The sequence below is a fragment of the Vombatus ursinus genome, unplaced genomic scaffold, assembly GCF_900497805.2.
Source record: "Vombatus ursinus unplaced genomic scaffold, bare-nosed wombat genome assembly UNPS02014798.1, whole genome shotgun sequence".
NCBI lineage: Eukaryota > Metazoa > Chordata > Mammalia > Diprotodontia > Vombatidae > Vombatus > Vombatus ursinus.
The window spans coordinates 37,735,797-37,750,390 of NW_020954576.1; the positions used below are offsets into that span (position 1 = coordinate 37,735,797).

Below are 14,594 nucleotides of genomic sequence, written 5' to 3' on the forward strand. Positions count from 1 at the left end.
TCACAGAGGACACTGTTCGGTGCCAGGCCGCCTGTGGCTATGTCAGCAGAAGCATCTGTTAAAAGATCTCCCTGGCCAAAAGGCAAATATTTGTTTTCCTGAAACAAACACTTCCATTTCAAAATGTTTGCTAATGAAACCAACATTTGATTTGAAGTTTTCTCTACTTTGACTTTGGCAGCTTTTCACTTACTTCTCCATACAGAACACTCTTCAGAAACCATTTAGTTCTAACCTAACATTATATTTCTTGGACACAAAGATTTCAGGGTTTTCTTTAAGATGCATATTTCATAGCTTTAAAATTCCATATATTCTCAACAATTAATAATTCATTAAAGTAAGGGAAAATCTTAGCTTGCTAAAACGAAGTACCCGAACTAACATTTAGTTTAGTTAGGAAACTGAATCCTCTTCAAAATTATTTAATAGCCAATAATAATGGCTAACATTTACATGGCACTTACTATGTGCCAGGCCCTGGTCAAAGTGCTTTATAATTGTTATCACCATTTTAAAGATGAAGAAACTGAGGCAAACAGAGGCAAAGTGTGACTCATCCAGAGTCACATAGTTAATGAGTGTCTGAGAGCACATTTGAACTCAGGTCTTCTTGACTCCAGGCCCACAGGTCTATCCACTGTGCCATGAAGCTGCCAGAAGTTCTTTAATAGAGAAAAGTGCCATTCTTTTGCTATTGCTTTCTTGCAAAATTATGTTTCAACAATTTCAATACTGATTCACAGTTCTCTTCAAATAGCATCAGTGTATTAACTGCCTCCAAATGACTAAAGTCACAAAATAAAACTCCCAGGTCTACCATATAAAACCAATGAGTTATCAATTAAAGTATGTCAGTAGAAAATCATACCTAGAAAAAACACACTGAGTTGTTCCTAATACACTTGCCATTAAGAATCTTTCTACTAACCAAAATTATAACATAAAGAAAACCATGCTGACAGTGGAGGAATGGCACTTACACTGAGTACTAAAGTTAAGTGGTACTCATACTGAGTATTAAGGTTAAATCCCTAAACTATACAAACCATAAGGTTATTTTAAACCAACTTTTAACAGTGAAATTTCATGCTAAACAACCATGTTCACAGACATAAGCCAATGTTCCGTTTACATCTATGAGGTTTCTACTCAACTGAATTCAATAAAACATTAAATCCTACTATATGCAAGAAACTTTGTACAAAAACAAAATGACACAGTCCTTGCTCTTTAAGAGCTGGTATATGGATAAGTACAGGGTAATTCAAGAAGGAGAAGGCCCTCAGTAGCAAGAGGGGTCCACATAGGCTTCAAAAAGGAAGTGGTATCCAAAGAGTGCCTTGAACAGTAAAGGGACTTTGAAAAGCAACTCAATAACATGGTTATTCTATTTGACAACTGAAATAAGAGTTGTTGGAATTTCTGTTACTTTGTATGAGTTTTTATCCTTTATACTTACAAACTTTCTTTTTACCTCCCTCCTCAAAAGGTCATGTACTTAATATAAACAAAAGTTACGCTCTTTTGATGCAACTTACATATTTCTATAATTTCTATAGTAACATTAGTAATTTTTTCAAGTTATAATTCATGGGATGAATACATGTTTGGTAAACTTATTGTGCTACTTTTTGCCTGAAAACACAGACCCACAGTTCTAAGATAAGCAGAAAATAAATCTGAAAAAAAAAAAAAAAAAAAAATGCTGCCCCCTACAAATACAGCTGCACGCAAATACCCATCATTGACCCCAGGGGTCAGCTAGATGATGCATTATGATAGTTACTTCTCGCTTACCTCCATGCTCCTCCTCAGTTCATTTTCCTTTGTCTGACTTGCCTGCAATGCTTGTTCAGTTCTGCAGAGCTTCTGCTTAAACTCGTCTGAATTCCTCTCCAGCTGCTGTTTCACTGCTACCACCTAGACAAGAGCATATTCTATTTTTTTCCTTCCTTCCTGACAAATAATACATGTAATATGATTTTATTTTCTATATTTATTCTTGAGTGGCTGCAAGAAAAACAATTACCTTAGAAAGCATGAATTTACCATAACAACAAAATGGGTAAACCTAAAAGTTAGAAGGGACCTTAAAATCCACTTAGTCTAGGCTGTACCTGAACAATGACATTAACAACAATGGTCATATAGGGTCTGATGAAGACCTCTAAGGGGCTGAAACCTACTATCTCCAGGAGCAACTCATTTCATTTCTAAACAGTATTCATTCCTAGGAAGTTTTTTAAACTCAAATATATCACATATTTCATATTGAGTTCACATATTCAATAATATTTACAAGTGTAAAAATTAAAATAGGAAATTTACTTCTTTAAAGTTTTTCTATGGATCTATATCTCATTCCCAGACTGTCCCAGCTCATCTTTTTTCCCAGGACTTATAATACTGACTTCCTTTACACTATATTTCTCTTACTCAATTCTTCATTTCTAACATTCTGCAACCTGCACACACCCAGCACTTGCTTCTCCAAGATCTTCTAGTTAATTCTCAATTTCAATTCTTTGAAAACTAGAATTCAATAACCAGCCTTCCTCATAGGTTGATACTTTCTTTCCTTTTATTCCACCCTTTATTCTGCACATTTAAAAGACGGAGTTCGTTTTTACTTCCTCACCTACTGTGCCCCCCCGTCCATGTCTCTCACCTATTTCCCTGTTGAGTTTAATGAATTTATATACCATGCTTTGTGTGGAAAGATGTGTTCTCCCTTCATCTGTTGGGTTCATCTGATGCCATTTTTACCCCATGGAACCATGTCTGTACCCTAACCTTGTGAAAAAGTGAGTTCCTTCCCCTTCTTTCTTTCCTCTTAATATATTCTTCTTTCCTTCTCTCTCCTTCTGCTCCTAAGACCATTAAGGGAGAACAAAACCACACAAAGGCACTTTGCCTGTCTTACTTAACTTTCTCAATAACCTGAAGACATTAGAATTCTGGGAGCAAACTTGTTTCTGATTGCCCTATTAAGAATAAAAACAATCATCATCTTACAGTTTCTTCCAGCTGATCAAATGTATTTACTATTCTCCGGGTCTCTTATTTTTTACATTTTGAAATTTATACTCAGTTCTGGCCTTTTCATCAGAAATACCTAGAAGTCTTGTATTTCATTAGTGATCCATCTTATTCCCCTTAGGACTATATGCAGTTTTCCTCTTGATTATAATATGCCTTTATCTTTTGCCTTTTAGAATACTGTATTCTAAGCTATTCTGACAGCTGACAATTCTTCTGTGATCTTGACTAAGTTCGTTCATCCTTGAAATCTCTTTGGCAACTTGTAACAATTTTTTTGTAGACCTAAATGCTCTGGATTATGAAGTCACTGAGAAGTTTATTCACTGACTCAGCTATTAATATTCCTTGTTGTTCTTTGCTGCTTGGCTCGTTTCCTTTAATATTACATTTTTAATGTCATTAATTACATTTAATGTCATTTCATTTCTTCTTTTAAGTCTTATAGCCTGGGTATTTTTTTTTCTGAAGCCCTAATTGGGTTTCTTCTGACAGATCAGAATCCCTATCTCCAACCTCAGTTTCTTTACTGGGGCTCTGTGACTGGATCAGAAATTGTTCCCTTCCATCCTTCCATACCCTTGGATGGTGTGGGCAGGCCTTGCTTGGTCTTGGATATAAATGTTATGACTAGGTCCTCTCATCTTCAGAAATTCCAGGATTTTTGGCTCAGTCACCTGGTGGTTTTGCCTTTATCTCTTTTCTCCCTCTCCTCTTTACAAAGCTCTGAAGCCCGAGTTAACGCTGTTCCTTGCTCTGAGCCTGACAACTCCACAACAGATGTTGTTGGGTATGCCAGTAACAGGCATCTCTCTAGATGAGCCCAGGTGCTGACTTGACACTACCTTCTCTGATGGCTTGGGTAGAGTGAAATCAATAAGCATTTACTAAGCACTTTCTACGTGCCAGGCCCTGTAATAAGCACTAGAATAGAAATACAAGCAAAAATAAAGACAATATCTACCTTCAAAGAGCTTAAATTTTAATGGGGGAAACGCAGCACATAAAAGGCAGCTGAAAAGGAGTTGGAGGAGAAAATATCCACATGGTGACAAAGTAAGGGTCAGATGTAGAATTAGGAGAGGAATAAAGGTTAGCTGGCCTGGGCCCTTCCTTAGAATGAAGGTTCCAAGAATAATTCACCAATGACAGAAGGGGCTTGAGTCTGGTCTGGCTGGGTACTCTACTACCTCAGGCAGGACTGTCTGGACACTAGTCTGGCCCTGACTCCTTCCTTGGTATTTAAATGCACCCTTTGCCTTACACCTACCCTGGCTCATTTTATGATCAGGACTTCCAAAAGATTCTGACAATATTTTTTTCAGTCCTGGACTAAATGGAGAGGCTTATTGCTATTTCCTTTGTGATTTCCTTTATCACTGGCTCTACTTAGTCCACTGTTAGAAATTTACTGGGGTAAGGAGTTCACTTTAAAAGGCAAAATCCCCATAACAGTGCTAGTAGCATTTTTTGTGGCAGCAAATAGATAAATAGATGTCCATCAATTAGAGAATAGCTAAACAAACTGCAATTTAAATAATCTCATGCAGAGTGAAACAGAGTCAAAAGAAAATATATAAATTAACTACAACAATGGAAATAGAAAGAACCACAAAGACAAAAATAAGAATTAAACATGAGGTGAAACCTCACGGTATTGATGATTATCACTTCTCTTATTACTAGTGATTAGAGCATTCTTTCATATGACTGCTCAGAGTTTGCAATTCTAAGAACTATTTGTTCATATCCTTTACTTACTTCTCTAATGAAAAATGATGCATGCACGTGTGTGTGTGTGTGTGTGTGTGTACGTACCGTGTATATCTTGGAAACCTAACACTGCCCTTATCAGAGAAATTTGATATGAAGATTTTTTTTCCCACATGTGACCACTTCCCCTTATTATCCTAAATGCATTAATTTTGTTTATGGGAAAGATATTAAGATGGTCAGATGCATTAGGAAGATTATTTTGGCAACAATTTAAAAGATGGATTACAACCAAGAAAAATTGAATAAAGAGAATAAATACAGGTATTCTGAATAGAAACAAGTCAAGGAAGGAAGGAAAATCAGTATCTTTATCTAAGGACTACAGCCTATGGAATCTCACCCTGACCAGTCAAAAGCAACAAGACACAGGGCCAACATTCAAAGATCAATGAACAAAGGAAAACGAGGCTAGGCCATACACATACATCGGGGGTCTTCTAAGAGATTTAAAGCCAGTGTTGCACCAGAGTCAAAGAAAGAGACAAAGCCTGCACAGCTTAGACAGCCCCAACACCAGTGTACTCTAAGAGGCCAGAAATCAGTGGTCCTATCAAAACAACCACAAGAAACAGGTCCAGCACAGGAAGCCAGGAGTAAGTTGAGGGAAGGAGGGACTTACACAGGATCTTACAAGAAGCCTACAAAAAGTGCTATGTCAAGGGCACAACAAGGAATGGAAAAAACCTTTGGTTGGTGACAGAACAAGAAAAAGACAGAATAGGCCAATGTTAAAAGCTACACTGAGATCACCTGGGAGACAACCCCAGAAGCAAAGGATTCCAGCAGATACCACTTACCCCACCCAGCATGTCAGCAGCCTCAAAGATGAGGGGTCAGAACCACACAAGGCCTACCCATACCATCCAAAATTACATGAGAAAGGGAAGTCTGGCCCTAACACAAAAACCCAATCCAGAAACAGGCTAGAAATATGAGTGAATAGAAGAAAACACTAAAAGGAAATAGGAAATACTATGGGTTTAAAAAAAGCCCAAGAGGTGAACCCAGAGAACAGACTAACTCCACAAGTGTAAGTAAAGCTTAGAGAAAAACAATGTTTAGCCACAAATGGCCTGAAGAAATGAAGCAATACATTTTTAAGAGGAAATCTGAGCACCACATGAAAATAATGAAAGAAGAACAGTTTACTACACAAGGTGGAAAACCTTACCTAAGTAGTGAACTCCTGAAAAAATAATCAAGAAAAAAAAATTACTCCACAGAACAAGTAATTAGAAAAAAAATTAAGACTAAAAATATATATATTAAAAGGTAAGGTATCCACTATAAAAAACTGATCTAGAAAACACACCTAAGAGTTATATAATTTAAGAAGCAAACTCCTACAAGGGAAGTTAGGTGGCGAAGTGGACAGAGCACCAGCCCTGGAGTCAGAAGGACCTGAGTTCAAATCCGACCTCAGACACATAACACTTACCTAGCTGTGTGACTCTGAGCAAGTCACTTAAACCCAACTGCCTCATCAAAAAAAAAAAAAAAAGAAGAATCAATTTCCCACAAAAACAACTAAAGCTCACCTTATTCTACCTCATTCCTGAAATCTAATCATCTGTCAAATCTTTCTGTTTAAACATCTATTATACAATAGTATAATTTATATGGTTATACAATAAATACTCCTCACATCCAACCCTCTAGCTTGACACATAGATCCCTTGACACCTCTTGCCTAGATTATTTTAAAAGCCTCATAGTTGGTCTCTCCACCTCAAGTCTCCCCTGACTCCACTTCATGCTGAATAATGCTAAAAAAGTAATTTGCTTTAAGTTCTATTTGACCATGTCATTTCCTTACTCAATCAAATCCATTGGCTCCCTTTTGTCTCTTAAGATAAAAGAGAAACACCCATGTTTAGCTTTTAAAGCCCTTCTCAATTATCTTTATAATTATATATCTCATTATATATTACTCTACCTCAAATGAGATAATAATATCAAATGAGAAAAGAGTAAATCACTTAACATAGAGCCTGGCACATGGCAAGCATTATATATATAAAAGTTATTAGTGGTAGTATTATTATAATTATTGTTATTATCCCACACTCTTGGATCCTGCCAGCATAGCCTTCTCTGTACCTTATACTTCATACTACATCTGTCTACAGGATTTCTGCAATGGCCAAACCCCTATGCCTAGAATTCAATCCCTCATTATCTCAACTTCATATAATCCTTCTCTTTCTTCAATTTATAGCTCAAGCACCATTTTCTGAAATCCATTCTAATCTCCACACAAAAATTAGCCTTCCCTCTCAAATTACCTTGTATTTGATTACTTTGTGTTACATATATTAGCTTTTTATTTATTCTTTATGTTTTATGTATACTTATTATATGCATTGATAAAATGTAAACACACTGAGCAAGAATTATTTCATTCCTTGTACTTGTATACCAAGCACCTATAGTGCTTGCCATATAGTAGGGGGCTAATTAATACTTGTTGATTTCTGACTGACCATTGGGGAAAAAAAACACTCAGTACCCAGAGAAAGCACTGGCAGTACTTCAGATAATAAAAATCACAACCACATAAGGCCTAAACGTTCCCTCCAGAAATGTGCAGAGGCTGAGCCTACCACCAAAAAAAGTCCCAAATAAAAAATGACATTGATGATAGGAGTATTATGGAGCCCTGGATAACCAAGACAAAAAAAATCCAGAGGAAGCAAATAACTCCACAACATCTGCAAGAGATATCACCAAAAAAAAAAAGAAAGAAAGAAAGAAAAAGGAAAGGAAAGGAAAAGAAAGGAAAAAAAAACCAACAGTCTGGTCACAAGGTCAATTAGAACTCCTGGAAGAAATGGAGAAAGAGTTTAAAATCATATTTTAACTTAAATTAGAAGCAAAGAAGAATTACAAAAGAAATGAGAATACTAGTAAAACTTGAAAGAAGAATTAACTCCTTGGTACAAGATTTGCAAAACCTTATCCAAGTAACAGACTCTGAAAATCAGAATAGACAAACAAATGTTAATGATTCTACAAAACAATAAGAAATATTAAAACAAATTTAAAACACTGAAAAATTGGAAGTATAAAATAACCCTTATCATAAATAATAGACCTGGATAACAGGTTAAAAAACATAAGGATCAGATTACTAAAAAGGCAAGACCAAGAGAAGGGATACTATATTTCAAGAAATCATGACAGAAAACCAAAGAGGCCTTTTAGAACCAGAAAGCTACAAAAATTGCTACACTGTACTAATCTAGGTATAACAACATTAGGACTAGATTCCCAATGTGATCAAAGAAAGAGGAAAAGGATCTATGTATAACATAAAATATTTATAGCACCTCTTTTTGTCTTAATAAATAATTGGCAGGAGATGCCCATCAACAGAGAAATGGCTAAATAAACTGTGGTAAATGAATGTAATGCAATACTATTATGCTGACACTGGGGAAGACTAATATGAACTGATGCAGAGTAAAGTGAGCAGAATTATATAATTTTAAAAAATGTCCCAAGAAAAATAACTCTGAAAGACTTAAGAAGTCTGGCCACTGCAAAAAACAACCAGGAGTCCAGATAATTGATGATGAAGCAAATATCTACCTCCTGACAGAGAGGTGGGCCTCAAGATGTGTAGATTCATTTTTAGACATGACTAATGCAGGAATGTGTTTTGCCTAACCATGAGTATTTGTTACTAAGGTTTTGTTTATTCATTTGGGGGAGGGGGCTGAAAAGGTGAGAGGGAGAAAATACTTACCTGAAGAAAATGTATAACAAAATATGTTTAAAAGAGAGAAAAAAGGAAAATAGAATCCCTCATCTGTAATATTTGTAAAGAGCACTTATATATATATATATATATATATATATATATATATATATATATATATCCTTTTCCCCTGCTTTCATGGAAAGAACCATAAATTGAAAACACAATCACCAAAAAGTAGCACCTAAAGAGTTCAAGTATCAAGGGGCCCCACTCAAGATCACACAAGATTTGTCAGCTACCACTATGAAAATAAGGAAAGCTTGCCTCCAAAAGGCAAAAGATAAATGCTTATAACCAATGATAAGCTGCCCTAAAAAGCAAAGTATAATCCTGGAGAACAAATGGTACACTTCAAAATACAAAAACGAGTATAGAGAAACATAAATGAGCAAACAGAAGGGATTAAATAAGAATGATATCCACCTCCAGATAGAAAACTAATGGACTCAAGAGTGCAGATTGAAGCATATTTTCCTATCCTCCTTTATTTTTCTATTTTCTTATTTTGGACATGGCTAATGAAATAATGTTCTGCGTGACTATACCTATTTGTAATGAGTTTTGTTTTTCTTGCCTTCTCAATGGGTAAGGAAAGAGAAGGAAGAGAATTCAGAAAAGAAAAGAAAATTGAATTTTTAAAAAAACAAGAAACTGAGTCCCAGAGAGATTAAACCAAAATAATTCATTTCCTGTTTGGACTAAAAAGAAGAGATGTTGAGGAAAGCATAAAACAATCTTCTTAAATGGGTTCAAGGTATGAACAGTTTTTTTTTTTAAAGGTTAGGGTACAGAAATGGGGTTGTAGTGAGATAGAGAAATATGAACATCAACTTACTTTATCAAGTTCAGCTTGCAATATGTTTTGAGTGCTTTTGGCTTGCTGTAACTCTTGGTTTAGTTTGGCTTTTATCTGAGCACTTTCCTGGTCCAGCATCCGGAGGGTACGCTGTTGATGAGAGAGTTCCTAAAAATTAAGAGAACAAAAATAAATAAATAATAGCTATTGTTCAGAAGAAGAGGGAGTTAAATAAAAAATTATTCAGTCAGTACACTGAAAGAGCTGTAGACAATAGGGAGCCAGACTTCCTATCAATTTTATAAGAAAATATAATTAACACTAGTACTGGTTCTGGTAATCAAATCCAGGTCTGTTTAGGTAGGGAGTAGACAAGTAGTAATACTATATAGACAGTAATCTAGATTCAAAGTAGTCTGTTAGCCCTCTACTAGAATATTAATTTAATTTTCTTTTCTATTTGAAACAGTGTGCAAAAAAGGAGTTCAAATACATAAATACAGCTGAGATTGCCACGATTAACAATTCTATTCAACCAGAAGAAATAAGACTTTAAAACCCACATATGTAGCATGTATATTGAGAGCACATTTAATAAAAATATGAGGAGAGAACAGAGAGGCTTATGAAAACAGTCTATGTTGGCTAACTTTACAGTCATATAACAGACTAAAAAGTTCAAAGAATATAAGACACTTCTTGCTATATTTATAATCTAATATAAAAAATACATTTAATTTGGCATTTCTAAAATATAACATTAAATGAATGGGGCAGCTAGGTGGCACAGTGGATAGAGCTCCAGCCTTGGAGTCAGGAGGACCTGAGTTCGGACCTGAGTTCAAACCCGGCCTCAGACACTTGATACTTATTGGGCAAGTCATTTAACCCAGACTGCCTCACCAAAAAGTCAAAAATAAATAAATAAACATTAAGGACTCCTCTTTCCATGCACATTACGATTACACAGGATTAATTCAAAGATGAAACAGAACAAATTTATTCACAATCCTGGTTGTTAACAAACGAGACATAAAATGAAATGTTTGCTCATCAAAGGTTTAGGTTATCGTCACAGAAGATGATGTCCAGCATTAAGTTCAAACAGAAACAATCAATAAGCATTTATCATGCTAGATGCTGAATATAAAAGACAACCAGAGGAAACATGTACACATGCCAACATATACAAAAAAGCGCAAAGTCATGTATCGGGTTAGGAGAAAGAGAAATTGATAATCATATGCATGAAGTTAAACTTTGAAGAAAACTAGAGATTCTAAGAGGTGGAAGGGAATAATAAATGTATTTCAGGCACTGGAGACACTATGTACAAAGGCAAAAATGGAAGATGGATTATCACATGAGGAACTGAAAGGCCAGTTGCTTAGACATCAACAACCAACATGTGGCCATAGTCCTTCAGAAGCAAAAACCTGATTGGGGATTGCAACCCAGAAGTACCAGTACTGCAATGCTTTGAACTTCCAGAGAACTTAGGAACAGAAGAAATGGGACAGGTTACTAAGACAGGACACTCTGCCTGTAGAATGCTGTGCAGCACTCCACCAAGCCTGAGAAAAGAGCCTAGTATCCAGCTGGAGCCAGTTTGGACCACTCAAAAGTCAGCTGGAACAGAGAACTTTGAATTGCCCATTGTGGCTAAAAACTAAGAAGCTTTGAGATCCATCCCCAAGGAAACCACAATCAGAAGGCAGGGAATCAGGAAGTGAATAGTAAGGAAAATGAAAGGGGGTGAGAGTAGACAACTGAAAATACCAAAGATTTCAGGAAGAAGAAATCTCAAACAGAAACAGAACATAAACAGAAAAATCACAAGAAAAACAGTAACAGAAGGAAATACGGCATCCAGATCTAGTTAAAAAACAAAAACAAAACAAAACAAAAAAAAAAACAGGCATCTATAAATACAGCGAGAAATGAAGGAAAATGATCCAACATTATATGAGACAGAGGACCCCATGGAATTTGAGGAGAACGTGGATTTACAATATGCTGCTCTTGAGTAGTTTAAAAGAGAAATAAGAATTATGAGAACAGAATTTATGTCCTGCTCAGCAAAAATAATGAACAGAATCAAAAAATTTGAATCTGTAATGACAGACCTCACCAAAGAAACAAAAGAGCAGACAAAAAGATTGAAAAACATGTTCACTATGCAAGCAAAATACATAGATATTGAAGACAGACAATAGAAACAACATAAGGCTCATAGATCTTCCAGAAGAACACTACAGGATAAAAAACCTTAACACCATAATGAAGGAAATGATAGAAGAGCACTGCCCAGAACTTCTGAACATAGAAAATGAAATTTCAACTGAAAGAATTCACAGATAGCCTCTAGAAAAAAAAAAAAAACCCACAGCTGCAAACTCCAAGACCCACAGTGGTTAAATTTAATGATTCAATGAAGAAACAAGTTCCACAAGGCATCAAGAAAAAGATCAAATACAAAGGAAACAATACTTAAATAACGCAATATTATTCTAGAAAAAATGAAGGAATGGAATAATTGTGCGAAGAAGAATTAGAGCTTTTTATCCCATAAATCTGAGCTTAACTATACAAGATAAAAAAAGGAATATTCAATAATAAAGAAGAATTTGAAACATTTTCAAAAAGAAAATCAAACCTAAGGGATTGTTTGCTTCTTGAACACCCCAAACAACAGACTTGCAGAAAGAGTGAATAAATTACAGATAGCAACAGCAACAGAGTGACTTTAGCCAACATACAAGAAGTTGAGTAATATGCATCATAAAAGATAAGAGGAACAATAAAGGGAAAAAAAGAGCTAATGATGCAATGAAAACAAAGGATAAAGTGATGCATAATTCAACATACATTGTGGCATCCATGTATGTTAAGAGACCTATATGAAAATTCCCAGCACAACTGATAGATGCCCAGTGAAAATTTATGGGAGAACATGAATAAGAGTGGAACAAAATGAGAGAACATGGATCCATCTGAATCAATGGCAGGAGTAGATACATGGTGAGATTACATATAAACTGAAGATAGAAGTAAACAAGAAACTATTCAAAAAGTTCAGAAAAGTAGAAGTTGTAAGAGCTACCAATCCACTCTGATAACCAGAATAATCACAGATGAACATTTATACTGGTTATATCACAAAGAAACAAATTATGTTAATGCACAAATTTAACTTAAAAGAAGCAAACTGTCAACTCTCCTTATCATAAAAGTCTGACCTGCCCTTTCCTTTAATAATCCCCATGTGCTATGCAAACTCCAAGCTACAAAAGCTGGGAAATGTAATACAATTTATCTCCCGGCAGGCCATACAGTTAATCGTGATTCAAAAAGGCAACACTGGTTTTTCTTATCTTCTAACAACTCTCCAAAGAGACTGAAAACAACAAATAGAAAGGATTTTTGCTTGCCTATTCTACAAACTACTCTGTGAAAGATGTGAAAAAATGAACATGAGCATAAAAATGATAAAGAGCTGACTGGAATCACAAAACCATTTCTCCACTTATCATATCACACCATGTTGACTTCAATTTTTTCCCGAAATCTCATGCCTTAAAAGTGCCATGACCACTAAAACCAGAATGTATTCCAGAGAGCTGCTCAAAATTATAAACCTCCCTCCATGTACAAATGCACCAAGAATAGTAAATAGATTGTTCTTTTTTTCTTACCTCCTGATAGACCTTCTCTTTGTCCTTGATCTTCTGTTCCAAAGAGCATCGGGTACTTTCTGAATTTTGTCTTTGGCAACTCAAATCTTCAGACATTTTTTTCAACTTTTGCTCCAGTGTTTTACACTACCAATAAATGAAATAATTCACTAAAATATAAAAACTTCAACTAAATCAAATAGAGAAAAGTGTGTTTTTTTCAATTGGGTTTCCTTTTCTTGGTAATAATAATTTGTCCTGAGTTGTGGAAGACACAACATGAAATATGAAATAAAATACAGACATTTCTTGCTTTACCTAAGTGGACAGTTAAACAGACGTCTTTGTAAAAACGATTTTATGCAATGCAAATTTGCCCACAGGCATAGCAGAAAGCAGGCAGGAAGGAAGCTGTACCCATGAAGAGAGGGAACCCGCACACGGTTCAAGGACATGTGGTGGCCAGGGGCAGAGAAGCAGGAGCAGGAGAAGGAACACTCAGGGGACCACAGCCAGCCATAGACACAAACAGGAAAGGATGAGTGAGGTGCAGGGGCCAGGAACAGACATGTGGTAGGTACCCAAACATGTACGAACAAAAACAGACCCGTAGAGAGGGACAACGGTGCCCTCTCTCAGTGCTGGAAGTCTCACTCCAAGCCCCAGATTCGGTGGTGGTGGTCTCTCCACCTGTCTGTTCAGCTTTCACTTGGAGGGATTTTTAAATGAGATTTTTAGGGCTTTTCTTTTGTGGGGGGGAGGCCAATGTGCATCAAACTGAGGGACAGAAGTGGAGAGAGCACAGTACTGTATAGTATAGTTAATACAGGGTTTGGGAATGAGAATTTCTTTCAAAATTCTTTATGTAAAGTCAAATTTGCACAGTATGAATTTATATAAAGCAGAAACTGTCTGTAGTTAACCTAAAAGAAAAACCTAAGGGGCAGCTAGGGGGCACAGCGGATAGAGCAGTGGCCCTGAAGTCAGGAGGACCTAAGTTCAGATCCAGCCTCAGACCAAACACTTGACACTTACTAGCTATGTGACCCTGGGCAAGTCACTTAATCCCAATTGCCTTAAAAAAAGAAAACAAAAAAGAAAACAAAAACCTAAAATAACTGTCATTTAATCCAAAATAAAGAATTTCAATGTCAGTTAACAAATCAATATAAACCAAAGTGTACAGTATTCTAGTTTGTTAAGCAAACCAAGTGAAAATCTACATTTACGCAAAATGTATTTTTTCAGGACACTCCTACTGCAGAGTGCATCAGAGAAAGAAGATAAAAAGGGGTAACGGCACCAAAGAGCTTCTAAGTTAATTTATATGGGGGCTCCTTTACTTCCTTTTAAATTTTGAGTCTGATATTTTAGCAATAGTCTAATATGGTAATTTCATATATTATAGAGGATTTTAAAAACAGCTTCCCAAGTTGATTTATACAGGGTCTCCTTTCCTTCCACTGATCATTTCCTCTCTCATCTTACATAGCTAACATTTATACAGTGCTCTAAAGTTTGTAAAGCACTTTATAATTATGTC

At 35.8% G+C, this 14,594-nt stretch overlaps 1 protein-coding gene across 1 annotated transcript in view; it reads right to left on the reverse strand.

Annotated features, from left to right (window-relative positions):
• The window catches only part of CENPF (centromere protein F), an 82,829-nt gene that overhangs the window by 41,758 nt on the left and 26,477 nt on the right, over window positions 1-14,594 (reverse strand). The window contains exons 8-10 of the mRNA XM_027871141.1: window positions 13,073-13,198; window positions 9,417-9,545; window positions 1,801-1,923 (exon numbers count right to left, since the gene is read on the reverse strand). Coding sequence (XP_027726942.1) covers window positions 1,801-1,923; window positions 9,417-9,545; window positions 13,073-13,198 — 378 coding nt within the window. The remainder of the gene's footprint in view (window positions 1-1,800; window positions 1,924-9,416; window positions 9,546-13,072; window positions 13,199-14,594) is intronic.